Source organism: Dama dama, chromosome 12 (assembly GCF_033118175.1).
Source record: "Dama dama isolate Ldn47 chromosome 12, ASM3311817v1, whole genome shotgun sequence".
Classification (NCBI taxonomy): domain Eukaryota; kingdom Metazoa; phylum Chordata; class Mammalia; order Artiodactyla; family Cervidae; genus Dama; species Dama dama.
In genome coordinates, this window is record NC_083692.1 from 41,446,059 (window position 1) to 41,465,158 (window position 19,100).

Consider the following 19,100-nt stretch of genomic DNA (forward strand, 5'->3'; position numbering starts at 1 on the left):
GGTTAGATTTCTATCCAACCTTAGGGACCATTTTAAATGCCATCTCCCCTGGGAGCCTTCTCTGACTACCCAAATAGAAGTTGTCTGCCTCTAAGAGTCCAGTACCCTGAAGTACCTATTTTCTATAAGTATATATCTCATATTATGATGATTCATCTCCTAATTTCAATTGAAAGCTACTGTTACAGAGTTTCACAAAGTGTGTTTCATGAAATAGTTCCATAAGAAGCCGATCATTAAGTTTGAAAATGCTGCCTAGTAGAGCATCCTCCTTAGAAAATGCAGTGGAGGTGGAGAAAAATGGAGGTGCACGAGAAACATCCTACAGGTGGAATTGACTGGACTCAATAACTGAAGGCTGGGTACAGTATGACACAGTGTGTGGTCCTGACTTGGAAAGTGGGAGATGCTACTTCCTGAGAAGGCAAGGGGAGAGAGTGGAGGTTTGGAGCATCCAACTCTAAGCTTGGTTTGCAGCAGTTGAATGTGAATATCTTAGTGGAGACAGGGAGTAAGAAGATAAAAGGCCAAACCCATGACTCGTTCTCAGTTCTCATCTTCCTTGAATCTTCTATGGGTTTGATACTCCTTTATCCAACCTCTCTCTCCTTGCAACTCTCTCCCCTCTCTCCCTAGAGGACCCTGTCATCTCTCTATCCTGCTCATCAAGGCCTGTTCTTCCTCCTCCTCCACAGAGGACTTCAATGTGGCATGCCCCCAACTCTTATCTCTCTGCTCTACACTTTTTGGTAGTCTTGTCCATTCCCTGGGCTTTGATGCCAACAACAACAGACCCTCTCCTCAGACCTAACTATCCTATTTTCTTCTGGAGATTTCCACCTGGATGCTTTGAGGTCATCTTGAAGGCAGCACATGCTAAATGGAATTCACCCCTGATGCCCAGACCTTTCCTTCCTACTCCTGTCGTTATTGAGTGGGTCTCACATCTTTCCTTATTTCTATTGCCACTGCCTTTATTCCCAACCCACTTCTCACCTGGGCTCCTGTTCTCCAGCCTCCCTTCTTCTGGGTCCTCTTTGAGCACTGCAGCCCATGTAATCTTTCTAAAACATACCTCCAAGTTTGTAATTCCCCTATTCAAAAATTATTCAACAGTTTTCTGTTGGAAAACCCAACTTCTCAGATACAACACAACTTTGTTATAGCACCAGCCCATGCTCTGATCTCTAGCACATACCTAACACATCATCCAACTAAGTCCAACTGTACTCTCTGTTCCTCAAAATATATCCTCCACTTTCCCACCTCCATGCCTCATCCTGTCACGCTCTTTGCCTAGAATGCTCTTCCTCCATCTCTGCCTATAGAAACTCCATCCATTTTCAAGACTCAGAAACCCTGTTTTCTACAATCATCTCAAATGGAAGGAGTCCCCTTTCCTCCCTGAATTCCCATACAGTTTGCTTGTGTCACTTTGGTGTCATCTATTAAGCACTGCCATATATTACAGGAATTTGTGTGGACATCTTTGTTCTCCTTTCCTTTCTGTAACCACCTCATGCAAGATTACATCTTATTCACAAAAGGTAGTGAAAAGAGCCCTGGCCTGGGAGTAGGGAAACCTGAATTACAGTCCCTGCTCAGCAGTTGATGAGCTCTGTGACCTTGGATCACTTAACTCACTATGAAACAGTACTTTGTAGTCAATGTATCAGTCTGAGCCTTGTGTCCAGGGTTAAAGGAGTCATGCTGAGAAGAGAGGACATGGAGGGACAATGCCTTTCAAGGTCCCAGAGTTGGCACTAGGTAAAAAAAAAAAAAGGTTTGAATTATACATTTCACCATTCCCCAAAGAATGATTCACATAAATTATTCTCTGATGACATTGAGGGGAAAAATCTAATTTCTGGGGTTATAGCACACATGGTTTCTGCTCAAGCTGCTTGCTTTCTAGCAGTTCTTTCCCTCTAACAAAAGGAAGTTTCCAACCCAAGACAGGCTCTGTTCTTAAAATCTACTTGTAAGTTATCTTTAACTTCTGAAGGCATTTCCCTATAGAAATGAAGGTATCAGTAATGGTAGAAAACCCTGGTTAGGATACCAAGTCAGTGTAAAAATGCCATTGAGCCCAGAAAGCACCTGAGTAAAGGTCAGTTCTTCTGCCAGTGTGGACATATCTGATGTACAACTGACTCATAACAACAAAGGGCCCTCACTCTCATACCCACCATCTGAGATCCTGATATGGAAGCCACAGCAGTATTATTTGGGTGGAGGTGAAAGTGAACTATAGTTTTAGAGAATCTGTGGATTTAAGAGACACTAAAAGAGGGACTTTCATGGTGGTCCAGTGGTTAAGACTGTGTGCTCCCAATGAAGGGGGCCCTGGATTCTATCCCTGATAAGGGAACTAGATCCCACATGTTGCAATGAAGATCAAAGACCATGCATACTGCAATTAAGGCCCAGCACAGCCACATAAATAAATAAATAAATATTTTTTTTAAAAAGAGAGAGAGAGGATAAAGGAGAAGGCCTGAGAAAGTTAGAAGTTACTTGGGTTAGATTTTTAGGAGTCAAATGCTGAATCAGATGTTGATTCTTTTATTCACAATTACCTCCAAATGCACAGCCCATGGACTGTCCCTGTGACTCAGGATTTTTCAGCCTTAGTATTAATGACATGTTGGGCCTGAGAATTCTGTAATGGGGGCGCTGTCCTGAGCACTGTAGGGTGTTTAGCCACATCCCTGGCCTCTAGTCTCTAAAAGCCAGTACTTCCCCTCCTCTTCCCCTGTTATGTCTCTAGGCTTTGCCAAATGTTCCCTTAGTAGCAAAATCATCCCTGACTTAGAGCCACTGCACAGCTGGACTCAGCAGAGGTTCCCAAATTTTCTGTGCATCAGAATATCATAGGGGGTGTGTGTGTTGGTGTTCTGGCCCTCAGTCGTGTCCGACTCTTTTTGACCTCATGAACCATAGCCCACCAGGCTCCTCTGTCCATCAGATTTCCCAGGCAGGAATACCAGAGTGGGTTGCCATTTCCTCCTCTGGTCATAGCGGGGGTTGTTTAAAATGCAGATTTCTGGGGCCCCGCCTCAGGGATTCTGAACCAGCAAATTCAGGATGACCAGGGTGGGGTGGGGGTGGGGGGACGGGGAGGGTGAGGGGTAAGGTCAAAATTTTCACTTTTAACTAGTATTTTCAATTGTTATAGTTGATGCTTGGCAAACTTTGAGAACTACTACAATGAAGATTCGATGAAGTAATAAATATTTTTCCAAAGGCAAATGCTTTTCCCTCTGCTGTACTGAAGGAAGAGGAATGCTGACTAGTAAAGAAATAGTAGGCAACTTTAGAGAAGAGGGCAGGCCTGCCCTGGTGAGTACCATAGGGAAAGGCTTAGGGAAGAAAGTTCTACCAGGGTGGCAGTGCTGGCCAGGGGAAAGGATGCCAAAGGGAATGTTAAAAACACCAAAATCGAAGCTAGTCTATTTCTTTTTTTTTTTTTTTTTGCCCAAAGGCACTCCTAGAACTTTGAAAGTTCATTCTTCTCCCCTGACCTGAGACTTACCATGTGACAAGCTCTGTGCTAAGCTTTATACATAATTTTTTTCCACTTAATCCTCTCCCCAACCATATGAGAAAGCTTTAGCAACCTTCGACATTATTTCTCTGGGAAAATTCATCATCCCAAAGAACTGATAACACAAACCAACTTTGCCTGACACATTTTCACAAAATAGGAATGGCCTGCACTAGTCCTGGAGCCCCACTACTCTTGAAAACTCTGCAACTCTGTTAGGATGGGAAGAGACCCTCTGAGTGGAGAAGGCCACATCCCAGTTTCCTGGGTCTCACCCATTCCCAATACTCCGTCCCACTGCATAAAAGAAAGAAGCCCCACTATGGTGCCCAGGAAGAGGACATTCTCAGCTTCTCTCCCAGGTATTCCGAAGTGGAAAATAAAAGACAAAGTCACAGGTGGTTATGTAAACTCAGCCACCTTGCAGGGGAGGGGTGGGTGGCTGGGGACTCGGACAGACAGGTGATGGAAGTGAGTGAAACTGAGTGGGACAGTGGATCAGTGCCCACTTAGTCATCTGTTAACATGTTAACATGTGGGATGGCCAGCCTAGTGCTGTCAGCTCTTCTAAGAAGCCAGAAAAATCCAGAGTTTTATATGAACCTTCTTGGTTTTTAAAATGTTGGTACTGATCAAAATTTTTTTTTTCTAATTTGACCAGACAAAATATGTCACTAAACTGTTGGTTTATGACCTCTGTGTTCCAGATTCTTTTCTGGGTAGGTACTGCCTGTACTCTGCCTTCTTTTCCCTCCCTCCCTCCCTCTCTCAATCCCATGAACCTCCCACAGGCCACATGATTTCCAATTCCTCCCAAGAACTGCCTCCAGCCTCATATTCCTTCAGAATCCTTGGCTGCCAGTGTCTGCCCTGCCAAACAGGAACGGCTCCTTCAACTTCATTCCATCTTTCCCCAGTCCTAAATGTCTGCCCTCTTCTTCCTGCCCTTGTTCTGTGTCCTCCCTCAATCATCTCCTTGGAAGGAAAGTTATGACCAACCTAGACAGCATATTAAAAAGCAGAGATATTACTTTGCCAACAAAGGTCCGTCTAGTCAAGGCTATGGTTTTTCCAGTGGTCATGTATGGATGTGAGAGTTGGACTATAAAGAAAGCTGAGTGCAGAAGAATTGATGCTTTTGAACTGTGGTGTTGGAGAAGACTCTTGAGAGTCCCTTAGACTGCAAGGGGATCCAACCAGTCCATCCTAAAGGAGATCAGTCCTGGGTGTTCATTGGAAGGACTGATGTTGAAACTGAAACGCCAATACTTTGGTCACCTGATGCAAAGAGCTGACTCATTGGAAAAGACCCTGATGCTGGAAAAGACTGGCAGGAGAAGAAGGGGACGACAGAGGATGAGATGGTTGGATGGCATCACTGACTCGACGGAAATGAGTTTGAGTAAGCCCCGGGAGTTGGTGATGGACAGGGAAGCCTGGCGTGCTGCAGTCCATGGAGTCACAAAGAGTCGGACATGACCGAGTGACTGAACTGAACTTGTACATCTGAGTTTATGGTTGCAAATTTATACTTCCTTATCATCATTGCTATGCTATCAATAAATTCTCATATGATGCCCCTCAACAAATGTTTTCAGAAGTCCAGCTCTTTGAGGCCTCTTGACTTTCCCAAATATCCTTTCAGAAAACTCTGTTTCAGATGCAACCTTTTAATGTAGTGGCTACTTGCGCACAACATTGAGGCCTGCATCTTTTGGTCACCATGATTTTGATACTTCATTGCAAATCTGACCAGACCACCCTGAGATCCAAAGCTTATAACTCTTAGGAGAGGGGAAGAGACGCCAACTACCTCATACCCCTGCTCTGAGGAAGACACTGTGACATGGCCTTGCCCCCTGAGCCCTGTGTATCTTCTAGACCACTCTCCTTATGATGGGACTGTCACACTGGGAAACAGGGATGCTTCCATCCAACCCATGTGATGACAAAGTATGGTACTGGCTTTAAAGTAACATGAAAATGGAAGTGAGAGGAAAAGCCACATATGTGAAATGACCTCAAAGGGTTTTAGAAGATGAATGAAATAAGGTCAGTCCATGCATGTTGTACAAGTCCTGGTCCAACATGGACACGTTGCCACCCACAGGGACCTCCATAAACAAAAGGGTAAAACTGGCAAAGCCAATGCATTTTGGGCTCCTTTCCACTCTTCCTTGATCTCCTTTTCTTTCTCATTGCTTTCTAAAGGCTGTTTTCCTGTCAGAAAAACATTTTTATTCTGGTCTTTAAAAAAGACATGTATTCAATATTTCAGTCATGTGGATATGTTTGGCATAGCACATTTAGTTTGGGGAGTGAGGGAAGGTGAGGCAAGATAGGGGCAGAAAATAGAATGTTGGACATATTCACTACTATATATAAAATAGATAACCAACAAGGACCTACTATATACAGAGTGACTACACTCATTATTTTATAATAAATGATAAGAGAAACTAATTTGAAAAATAATATATATATGTAGATCACTGTGTTGTACACCTCAAGTTAAGATGACACTGTAAATCAACTGTACTTCAATTTAAAAAAAAAAAAAAAGAGTTTCGTAGATAGAACTGTGCTTCCCTAGTGACTCAGATGGTAAAGAATCCACCTGCAATGCAGGAGACCTGGGTTCGATCCCTGAGTTGGGAAGATCCCCCTGGAGGTGGGCATGGCAACCCACTCCAGTATCCTTGCGAGGAAAACCCCCATGGACAGAGGAGTCTGGTGGGCTGCAGTCCTTGGGGTCGCAAAGAGTCGAACACAACTGGGTGACTAAGCACAGCACAGACGGAACTGGCAGTTCTTGTCTGGGTTCTACCACTAAGTTGCTGTGTGACCTGGGGCAAGTCATTTCACATCTCTGAGCCTCTTTCCTCAACTGCAAAATGAAAGTTTTGGATATGGTGATCTCTGAAACACCATCTTCCAACTAAGGCTCTAGCGGTCAGAGGTGAGCAAGGACTGGTCAGATCAAGAGATATGTGCAGTTTTAAAGAGAACAGGAACAATGGATCAACTATGCCAGGATTTTCCTAAGTTCTAGCAGAATCCAGATCTACATCCACTTCAAGAAAGAAACAGTAAGAAAATATAATACCCTCATTGCCAAAGAGTCAGTTTTAGCTGGAATTATTTCCTCCCACCTGTATGATGTCTCTTTTATCCAACAATAACTCCAAAAAAAAAAAAAAAAGGGGGAAACAGCAGAGGCCGAAAGCCACTTCCATTAGCTGTGCACACACCACTAACCCACATAACCAAAGTCCCACAATTTTGCATAAACCGTTGGATAGTCTCTTCAAGGGTTCCCCAGGGTTAGAAATCTTCCACTTTCAAGGTTAGTTATTAGACTGCTGATGTATGTGGCAGGGCCTTTTTCTTTTATTACATTTTCCCAGAGAAAACAGAGAAGGGTAAACTCCTGGTACTCCTATAGACCTTGGATTGGATGCCAAGCTCCAGCATGGCCCCGCTGGCTAGACCAAGTAAGCAAAGCACCATCTAGTATATGTGCTGCCGAAGTGAGCACAGTACTGGCCACCGTCATTCACACTGGCCTGCCTCCTGGACCTGCCCGCCCTCTACTCCTCCCTGGAATCCCATACTTGGATACTGTTCCACCTGACTCCTCTCTCATCATCTCTCTAAAATGTTGACCACCTGTACCCACGCTAGTGCAAGGTTTCTGCTTTACTGGTGAAGCCAGCTCAGGGTTAGCAAGAGGGTGCTAAGGGCATTCTGTCTCCTTTCTATTGAGACAAAGGTGTGAAAAGTTACTTCCTTCAGAAAAGAGATGCTAATCGAAGATTTCAGACAATGGGAGCGGGTACATGGGGTCTTAGGATCATAGATAGCATTCTGTTCACTTTTGTCTCAAATATAAGAACATAAAGAAGTGAAATGACTCATCCCAGGTCACACAGCTGGCTAGTGTCAGAGCCACTACTTTAACCTAGACCTCACAATTCCTAGACCAGTGCTCTCCCATAGAAAAGACAGTTGGGGCAGACGGAACATCATAGTACCATGGACCACATCTAGTGTAGACAATAGGCAGTACTAGTCTACAGCCTCAGTATTAAGATACAACATTAGAAAAGGGAAGATGGATGTGAGAACATACCAAGAGATTTACAAAGGAAGTAAAAAGATCGTGTTTGCACCCAAAACTGATGAGCCCAACAGGCAAGAAAGTTTCTGTGGGCAAACACACTGCAATAAATGTTTTGCGGAACTGTTATGGGTTGAATTGCATAGCTCAAAAAGATAAGTTAAAGTCTTAACCCCCAAAACCTATGAATGTGGCCTTACTTGAAAGTTGAGTCTATAATGATCAAAGGATCAATCCAAGAAGAAGATATAACAATTATAAATATATATGCACCCAACATAGGAGCACCGCAATATGTACGGCAAACACTAACGAGTATGAAAGAGGAAATTAATAGTAACACAATAATAGTGGGAGACTTTAATACCCCACTCACAACTATGGATAGATCAACTAAACAGAAAATTAACAAGGAAACACAAACCTTCAATGACACAATGGACCAGCTAGACCTCATTGATATCTATAGGACATTTCACCCCAAAACAATCAACTTCACCTTTTTCTCAAGTGCACACGGAACCTTCTCCAGAATAGATCACATCCTGGGCCATAAATCTGGTCTTGGAAAATTCAAAAAAATTGAAATCATTCCAGTCATCTTTTCTGACCACAGTGCAGTAAGATTAGATCTCAATTACAGGAAAAAAATTGTTAAAAATTCAAACATATGGAGGCTAAATAACACGCTTCTGAATAACCAACAAATCATAGAAGAAATCAAAAAAGAAATAAAAATATGTATAGAAATGAATGAAAATGAAAACACAACAACCCAAAACCTATGGGACACTGTAAAAGCAGTGCTAAGGGGAAGGTTCATAGCATTACAGGCTTACATCAAGAAACAAGAAAAAAACCAAATAAATAACCTAACTCTACACCTAAAGCAATTAGAGAAGGAAGAAATGAAGAACCCCAGGGTTAGCAGAAGGAAAGAAATCTTAAAAACAGGGCAGAAATAAATGCAAAAGAAACTAAAGAGACCATAGCAAAAATCAACAAAGCTAAAAGCTGGTTTTTTGAAAAAATAAACAAAATTGACAAACCATTAGCAAGACTCATTAAGAAACAAAGAGAGAAGAACCAAATTAACAAAATTAGAAATGAAAATGGAGAGATCACAACAGACAACACTGAAATACAAAGGATCATAAGAGACTACTACCAGCAGCTCTATGCCAATAAAATGGACAACTTGGATGAAATGGACAAATTCTTAGAAAAGTATAACTTACCAAAACTGAACCAGGAAGAAATAGAAGATCTTAACAGACCCATCACAAGCAAGGAAATCGAAACTGTAATCAAAAATCTTCCAGCAAACAAAAGCCCAGGACCAGATGGCTTCACAGCTGAATTCTACCAAAAATTTAGAGAAGAGCTAACACCTATCTTACTCAAACTCTTCCAGAAAATTGCAGAGGAAGGTAAGCTTCCAAACTCATTCTATGAGGCCACCATCATCCTAATTCCAAAACCAGACAAAGATGCCACAAAAAAAGAAAACTACAGGCCAATATCACTGATGAACATAGATGCAAAAATCCTTAACAAAATTCTAGCAAACAGAATCCAACAGCATATTAAAAAAATCATACACCATGACCAAGTGGGCTTTATCCCAGGAATGCAAGGATTCTTTAATATCTGCAAATCAATAAATGTAATACACCACATTAACAAATTGAAAGATAAAAACCATATGATTCTCTCAATAGATGCAGAGAAAGCCTTTGACAAAATTCAACACTCATTTATGATTAAAACTCTCCAAAAAGCAGGAATAGAAGGAACATACCTCAACATAATAAAAGCTATATATGACAAACGCACAGCAAGCATCACCCTCAATGGTGAAAAATTGAAAGCATTTCCCCTGAAATCAGGAACAAGACAAGGGTGCCCACTCTCACCACTACTATTCAACATAGTGTTGGAAGTTTTGGCCACAGCAATCAGAGCAGAAAAAGAAGTAAAAGGAATCCAGATAGGAAAAGAAGAAGTGAAACTCTCACTGTTTGCAGATGACATGATCCTCTACATAGAAAACCCTAAAGACTCTACCAGAAAGTTACTAGAGCTAATCAATGAATATAGTAAAGTTGCAGGATATAAAATTAACACACAGAAATCCCTTGCATTCCTATATACTAACAATGAAAAAACAGAAAGAGAAATTAAGGAAACAATACCATTCACCATTGCAACAAAAAGAATAAAATACTTAGGAGTATATCTACCTAAAGAAACAAAAGACCTATACATAGAAAACTATAAAACACTGATGAAAGAAATCAAAGAGGACACAAACAGATGGAGAAACATACCGTGTTCATGGATTGGAAGAATCAATATTGTCAAAATGGCTATTCTACCCAAAGCAGTCTATAGATTCAGTGCAATCTCTATCAAGCTACCAACGGTATTTTTCACAGAACTAGACCAAAGACTTTCACAGTTTGTATGGAAATACAAAAAACCTCGAATAGCCAAAGTAATCTTGAGAAAGAAGAATGGAACTGGAGGAATCAACCTGCCTGACTTCAGACTCTACTACAAAGCCACAGTCATCAAGACAGTATGGTACTGGCACAAAGACAGAAATACAGATCAATGGAACAGAATAGAAAGCCCAGAGATAAATCCACGAACCTATGGACAACTTATCTTTGACAAAGGAGGCAAGGATATACAATGGAAAAAAGACAACCTCTTTAACAAGTGGTGCTGGGAAAACTGGTCAACCACTTGTAAAAGAATGAAACTAGAACACTTTCTAACACCATACACAAAAATAAACTCAAAATGGATTAAAGATCTAAATGTAAGACCAGAAACTATAAAACTCCTAGAGGAGAACATAGGCAAAACACTCTCTGACATAAATCACAGCAAGATCCTCTATGACCCACCTCCCAGAATATTGGAAATAAAAGCAAAACTAAACAAATGGGACCTAATGAAACTTAAAAGCTTTTGCACTACAAAGGAAACTATAAGTAAGGTGAAAAGACAGCCCTCAGATTGGGAGAAAATAATAGCAAATGAAGAAACAGACAAAGGATTAATCTCAAAAATATACAAGCAACTCCTGCAGCTCAATTCCAGAAAAATAAATGACCCAAGCAAAAAATGGGCCAAAGAACTAAACAGACATTTCTCCAAAGAAGACATACAGATGGCTAACAAACACATGAAAAGATGCTCAACATCACTCATTATTAGAGAAATGCAAATCAAAACCACAATGAGGTACGATTACACGCCAGTCAGGATGGCTGCTATCCAAAAGTCTACAAGCAATAAATGCTGGAGAGGGTGTGGAGAAAAGGGAACCCTCTTACACTGTTGGTGGGAATGCAAACTAGTACAGCCGCTATGGAAAACAGTGTGGAGATTTCCTAAAAAACTGGAAATAGAACTGCCATATGACCCAGCAATCCCACTTCTGGGCATACACACTGAGGAAACCAGATCTGAAAGAGACACGTGCACCCCAATGTTCATTGCAGCACTGTTTATAATAGCCAGGACATGGAAGCAGCCTAGATGTCCATCAGCAGATGAATGGTGGTACATATACACCATGGAATATTACTCAGCCGTTAAAAAGAATTCATTTGAACCAATCCTAATGAGATGGATGAAACTGGAGCCCCTTATACAGAGTGAAGTAAGCCAGAAAGATAAAGAACATTACAGCATACTAACACATATATATGGAATTTAGAAAGATGGTAACGACAACCCTATATGCAAAACAGAAAAAGAGACACAGAAATACAGAACAGACTTTTGAACTCTGTGGGAGAATGTGAGGGTGGGATATTTCAAAAGAACAGCATGTATATTATCTATGGTGAAACAGATCACCAGCCCAGGTGGGATGCATGAGACAAGTGCTCGGGCCTGGTGCACTGGGAAGACCCAGAGGAATCGGGTGGAGAGGGAGGTGGGAGGGGGGATCGGGATGGGGAATACGTGTAAATCTATGGCTGATTCATATCAGTGTATGACAAAACCCACTGAAATGTAAAAAAAAGAAAAAGAAAAAGAAAGTTGAGTCTTCACAGATACAATCAAGTTAAGATGAAGCCATAATGGCTTAGTGAGAGCCTTAATCCAATGACTGGTGTCCTTAGACACACAGGAGAGAAAGACACATGAAGATGGAGGCAGAGACAAGAGTGATGCCTCTACAAGCCAAGTAATGTCAAAGATTGCTAGCAGCCACCGGAAACTAGAAGAGGCATCGAAGGAGTCTCTCCTAGAGCCTTCGAGGGATCATGGCCCTGCAGATAGCTTGATTTCAGACTTCTAGCCTCCAGAACTGAGAGAGAATAAATGTCTGTGGTTGTAAGCCATTTGGTTTGTGATACTTGTTACAACAGCACTAGGATACTAATACCGTCTGTGGAAATGGTTGCATTGGGTGAAGCTGAAGTGAGGAGACTGAAATCATGCAAATGAATGCAAGCAGGCAAGTTCTACGGGTTCGTCCTATAAAAAGTTCTCCTGCCCATTATGGTCCTTCATCTGTGTTACTCCATTTACGAACCTGCAGGACTGCCTGACTTGCTTGGAGGTAAGCGGAGAGGGTGGGAAGAAGAGCACTGGAGTGAGATAAACCTGGATTTGAATCTTCAGTCTGCTATTTACTTACATTGTAAAGTGTAGGATAGACAATACACTCTTTGAGTCTCCATGTCCTCACCCTGAGAAAACAGCCTAACTCCGTGTTTTATTGTGAGAACTACTGTGCTAACCTGTGGCAGTTCTATCTGGGTTAGTTTCTTTGCCTCTGATTTATTTAGTCTCTGAACTAAGTTGTAGGCAATCTGGGAACTGGATATGGGAAAGGAAACTAATATTTAAATATCTCCCACATGGAGAAAGGAGTGTTAGTGCCTGTAAATGCTGGTGTTGGGACTGCTGTACATTATATATGAAAGTTGCTGAGAGAGTAAATCCTAAGACTTCTCATCACAAAGAAATATTTTTTCTTTTTCTTTTCTTTTGTATCCATTAATATATGAGATGATGAATGTTCAGTAAACTTATTATGGTAATCATTTCATGATGTAGATAAGTCAGATGCAGTATGCTGTACACCTTAACCTTATAGTACTATATGTCAATTATATCTCAATAAGACTGGAAGAAGAAGAAAAATGCTGGTGATAGGGACCTTCAAGGTCATTGAGATCAAGTCTCTCATTTTACACATGAGAGCACTGGTCATGTTGCATATTTTCCATGCTCACCATATACAGACCATCTTGGGCACCTGGGAGACCTCCCCATGAATGTTTGTTGCTAGACAAAGTGAATTGGAAAGACCTCATAAAAAACTGAAATGTAATATTATGGTGGGAACACAAGTCACCATGTGGCCACGTTTAACAGACCTCACCCACCTCACTACTTTGCTCAGACCCTGGCTGACTGTCCATTTCTAATTTGGTATCTCTCAAAGAATGGTTTGCTAGCCCACTTTTCTTGAGAAACCTTCAGGCAGTTTAAGGTCTGAGCTTGAACGAAAGTTACTCAAAAACAGTTTCTTGGGATTCATAAAGTATTCTCAGCTGTATAACTGATTTTATATCATAACACCAAAAACAGAGTCATTTTTAAAAGAATATCTAACCTAAAGTCAACTTTAACTTAGAGTAGATGGCAAATTAAGTACTTATTATGAAGATAAAAGACATAAGACAACAAGATTAAAAGGAGCTCTAACTATGCCATTTTTATACAAAAAAGAATACAATATCCTCCATCTCCAGTCAACTAACTGCCTTTCTTACTTCCCCTGCTTTAATGTTCCCTGGCACTTACTACACATGACATATTATATTTACTTATACATACATATTTACTTGTTTATTCAATCATGACTCAGCTTCCCTCACTGGAATGTAAGTTCCATGAGGGTTCAGATCTGGTCTCGTAATTCACTTATGTGTCCCTAAGGCCTGGAATAGTTCGTCACACATTTAGTCTACAGTACATATTTTCTCAACAGATAAGAGAATGAATAAAACAGATTTGGGCAAGGAGAGGAGCACTCACATGATGTGGATAAGAACGTAGAATATGTGGCTGTCTTTTGCCTGCCGAAAAGAGTTGCCCCTATGTCCACTAGCCATCAAGAATCTCTCTTATTACTGCACAGCTCTTAGAATGGCTATTATCAAAAAGGAAACAAACAGTGTTGGTGAAGATGTAGAGAAAAGGGAACTCTCATACAATGTTAGCGGGAAATGTAAATTGGTACAGTCACAATCGAAAACAGTAAGGAGGTTCCTCAAAAATTTAAAAACAGAACTACTATACAATCCAATAATGCCACTTCTGGGTATTTATCCAAAGAATTCAAAACACTAACTCAAAAAGATACATGCACTGCTATGCTCATCACAGCACTATTTACATTAGCCAAGGTATAGAAACAACCTAAGTGCCCATCAATGGATGAGCAGATAAAGAAGATGTGAAATATATACATATATACACACATGGCTTCCCAGTAGTGCCAGTGGTAAAGAACCCTCCTGCCAATGCAGGAGACAGATGTAAGCTCATTCCCTGGGTCAGGAAGATCCCCTGGAGGAGGGCACAGCAACCCACTCTAGTATTCTTGCCCAGAGAATCTCCATGGACAGGAGAGCCTGTTGGGCTACAGTCCATAGGGTCACAAAGAGTTAGATATGACTGAAGCAACTTAGCATGCATATACACACACATACACACACACACACACAATGGAATATTAGCCATAAAAAAGAATTGCAACAATATGGATGGACCTTAAGAGTATTATGCTAAGTGAAATAAGTCAGACAGAGAAGGCAAATACCATATAATTTCATTCATATGTGGAATATAAAAACCAAAATAAATAAAGCAAAAGAACATGTAGATACAGAGGATATAGTAGAGGTTATCAGAGGGGAAGGGGCAGGGGTGAAACAGCTTTGTAAAAGGGTCAACTCTATGGTGAAAGATGGAAACTAAACTGTTGGTGGTGAGCACATTGTAGTGTATACAGAAGTAGAAATGTAAAGTTGTACACATGAAATTTATAAACAAGTGTTATCATCATAAAATAAATTCTTCAAAAAAGAATATCTCTCTCACTTCTCTACTCTGTTTTCATCATCATCAAGAAGCCTTTGATTTAACTCTTCCTATGCACATTTTTCTACAGATGAAATCGCAATTTTGGTTTTCCTTGACACAATAATTTTCACTATAAATTAACAGGTTGGCATTTCATCTTTTAAAATGAGTGCACATCACATCTAAAAGAATTCTGAGCAGAATCTCAACCAGGATGAAAACCGGTGGTGAAAGAAGCAAAGACTGGCACACACAGGGCAACTGGATTCTGCTGCTAACTCTTCTTTTGACTCACCTGTGTGGCCGTAAAAAAGAAATCACTTCTCTAGTCTTCAGTTTCCTCATGGAGGCATTGAGCTTGATAAATTTTGAGTTCCTTCCATCTTTCAAAGCTAGGGTTTTATAAAAGTTAATAAATTAGGGTTTTCCATGTATATTTGACTTCCTAAAAGAGGTGTCCACTGGTGTTTCATGTCACTGTCTATTGGCAACATAGTGTGACTCACATAGATCATGAGGTCAGCACTTTTCCTAGGATCCATCGTCATCACCAGGAAAAAGACAGATGGCATCCTCATTAAAAATCTAAAATGCCAGTGGAGACACTCCCCAGGGAAATGGAGATCACACAGCAACTTGTCCACATTAGAAATTGTACATGTGTATGGGTGTGGGGAGGTGGAAGGAAGTACAAGAGGGAAGGAAAGGCAAAGCAGAAGACAGAGGATGTCCAGGTGATGGAAAGGCAGGCGCCGAGCATGGCGTAGGAGAATCACATTCTCCCACTAGAGCCTGGAGGATGCTTAAGCTTGACCAGTAAGAAGTACCCACAAACTTTTAGTAGATACATGAAACTGTTTCCATGATGAGCTGTGTCACTGTGAGGGAGGGTAAGAGCTGAGTGTCCTATAAATTTATCTTCCTTGGAGGTTTTTGTTATCAATTCACCAAGGCTGCCCCTAGTCTGCTTTCCCTGCAACCCTTTCAGCATTCATTGTTTTACTTTCTTTGAGATCTTAATTGTCTGTGTGTGATACAGTTATTGGGCTATCTCTCAAATGTCTACCTTCAGATCAGACTACTCACCAGAGTGCTAGTCTTACACAATGGCTACCTACAAATTAGAACCACTTAGATATCATTACTTTAAACATAATGTGACCCTGTTCCCAACTCACTCTATCACTGACATCGCTAATCCCATTGGGAGGCTTACATCTGAAGTTATCTTTCATTCCTCACAACTCTATCAATAATCATCCACAGCCACTATAAATAGCAATAAACATGCTCAGCAGTCTACTCGCTGCTTAGTAAGTGTTCACCTGTCTGTTATTTGTATGGTGATCTGAAATGATCTGCTCAGTCATTCAAGACTGTTGAGGTTCTTTTCACAAAGACTCATGTTCGTCTATTTTCTCTCATCTTCACATTAATCCATGTTACCACCCCTGGTGCCTAAATTAGAGTATCTTTCTTATTGACCTCCCAATTGCTAATTTTTCCCTGCTTCACAAATAAATTCACAGATTGGTCTTTTTGAAACCACCTTCATCAGGTTGTAGTTGATTTATAAACCTATGAGGGTTCCTGTTTGCCAGTCAGACTGTTACAAACTCCCTATTTGGCATTAAGAGCTTGGGTCAGCTGCCCCCTCCTCCCCAAGCTACCCGAGATCTGTCTGCGATTTGCCTTATTTTACTCATATTTGTTTGAGCATCAACTATGTGCCAGCCACGCTCTCTACCACCAGCTACCCTCCAGCATTCCCTCTTTTCAGTTAAGCCCAGCATGATGCTCCCCTGCAGTAACCACAGTGATATCTGCCTTTGGACTTTGCTCCAGTTCTTGCCCTGCCAGGAATCTCCTGCTTTCTGCCAATAAAGATCTGATAGCTCTTCCAAGATTCACCTTCCCCTGAGGGTTCCCCTATGAATGAATCCCTGACCACAACAACCTTCCCCTTTTCCTGAATTCCCTCAGCATCTCACACCAGATATATGTTGCTAAATATTGTTCTCTTATTATTTCACCTGTATTTGTTGGTTTCCCTGATTGAAACTGTGAGCTCTAGAAGAACAGAAGCCAAATCTTCTTTTACTCAGATATGAAATGGAAAAGGGCAGCTGCAAGGCCAATAAGGACCTTGATTTTGCACATGGCTCATGGACAAGGCCCCATGGCCACAGCGTAGGCAATAAAGACCAAAAAAGTGTGCACCAAAGACCTAAGGCTACCTCCTAACACAAGACTAGAGACTCAGCCATGTTTGGAGAAGTGTTTGTTAAATGCTGAATTAGATTTTTAAAAACAGTTCCGGTCCCTTATACACTATGTATTCCTCCAGCACAAAAATCTCTACTGAAACACAATGGCCAGTATAATTTACTGAGTCTTAATCACTAATTAGATTTGAAATTCTTGACTCTTCTTGTACAGAATGCTCAGTCCAGCACAGACATCTCAGCTTTCTTTATGAGAGGTTGCCCCTACCCCTGGCAACTACCTACACTAACATGTAGCACCAGTTCATGCCCTTGAACCAAAAGTTGTGTGACTCTGATAAAGGCCAGATATTTGATATAAGACCACCTTCCCTTCTCCACCCCCTCCAGCTACACAATGTCTTATGTGCTTGCATGCTAAGTCTGCTTCAGTCATGTCTGACTCTTTGGGACCCTATGCATGGACTGTAGCCTGCCAGGCTCCTCTGTCCATAGGATTCTCTAGGCGAGAACACTAGAGTGGGTTGCCAAGCTCTCCTCCAGGGGATCTTCCCTACCCAGGGATCTGAACCCATGTCTTTTAGGTCTCCTGCATTGGTAGGTGGGTTCTTTATCACTAGCACCACCTGAGAAGCCCCATGATGACTTATCCAAACCTAAAACTCGGCCGCATAATGCGCAGCCCCTTTCAGAAAGCAGAGAATATGCCCCTTGCAGAAGGAGTGCAGAGAGGGAAATAGACTTACCCTCACATAGTAGTTCATGCCCAGCCCCAACAGGTGCTGCAGAAAGTGTCTGTCCTGTCTGTTCCGGGGGGTTGGTTCCCCAGGGCCGGGAAGTGGGCAGGCGTCAGGAGTTAAAGAGGTCGCCCTGTGCCCCAGGGGGTCCCGCTGAGGCGGAGGTGCTGGCATGGCCCTATTGAGACTGGTTTCAGGGGCAGCCGGGCTGCTGGGAGCCGGGTCCTGGCTTTCCTGGAGCTTGAGTCGAGGTACGTCTTTGGTACCCAAACAAAAGTTTTTCAGACTCAGCAAGGTGGCTGGGTTGGCCAGCTTTACGCTGGCCATGCGAGGGATCAAGGTGCACAATGGGGTGGGGCTCTCCTGGGACGCCAAGGCAGCATCTTCAGCGGGCAGGTGAGGTGCCAGGGCGGGGTAAGGAGGCTGCGGCGAGCCCTTGCTCCCGGTCGAGCTTCCCGGGCTGCCTTCGTCCAAGGACGTGATGGACTCATTCCGAAAGCGGCTGTACTTGGCCCTGTGCAGCATCCCGGGGTGCCCGAAGAGTCCTACATATAGCACGAGTCCTGCCAGGCTGTCCTGACCGCGTTCTCGCATAGCCTTGGCAGTGCTGAAACAGGATACTGTTGCATAAATCGCCTCGCCGTCTGCTAGATAAACGGAACGGAAAACAAATGCCTCAATGCCCCGTGCAACTTGCGGCAGCCACCTCTCCAACTCCGCTCTCGCGCTCGCCTGCCTCGGCTCCCGGTCCTCGAAGGTAACAGCCCAGGGGAAAACGCCTACCCAGCTGATTTCGGTCCCGTCTGTGGCCCAGCGGCAGCACCCGGTGTTCTCGCCGGGGATTCCTTGCTGGGAAAGCTTGGACCCCGCCTCGCGGCGGCGAGGATCGCTCACCTCCTACTCTTGGGCACGGAACCGGGCGGAGAACCAGCCAGCCGGTCCCGCCGCGTCGCTGGCGGTGCGGGAGCCTTGCAGAAATATTTAGCGCCCCCCACCCCCATCCTCCCTTCTGCACACAGGAACTTTCAAACCTGCTCCCTCCGGTTCCCACAGGGCGGGGCAATGTCTGGCCTATTAACCCTTTATTTGTTCCAGCGATTGTTCATTTAAAAAAAAGGAAAAAAGGAAATGTCTATATGAGCCAAAGGCCCTTCTGTCTGAGTTCGTTTCTCCTGATGGCTGCCCTCTCTTGGAAGATCTTGTCTTGCATCCCATCTGGGCCTCAAGCCAGCAGTACTAGTGACAGGCGCTCCTCCGCATTATTTCTCTGACTTGTGGTCCTTCCGTGTTCCTCAGATCCCCTCCCAGCCTGCCCACCCTGGCTCGGAGCTTCCCTCCCTCTCCGA

The 19,100-nt window shown here is 42.6% G+C and overlaps 1 protein-coding gene across 1 annotated transcript in view; it reads right to left on the bottom strand.

Moving 5' to 3' along the window:
• SHC4 (SHC adaptor protein 4) overlaps positions 1 to 18,655 on the bottom strand; it is a 124,480-nt gene extending 105,825 nt beyond the window's left edge. Inside the window, exons 1-2 of the mRNA XM_061157101.1 lie at positions 18,538 to 18,655; positions 17,764 to 18,401 (exon numbers count right to left, since the gene is read on the bottom strand). Coding sequence (XP_061013084.1) covers positions 17,764 to 18,348 — 585 coding nt within the window. The 5' untranslated portion in view covers positions 18,349 to 18,401; positions 18,538 to 18,655. The remainder of the gene's footprint in view (positions 1 to 17,763; positions 18,402 to 18,537) is intronic.
• Between the last annotated feature and the right edge of the window lie 445 nt (positions 18,656 to 19,100).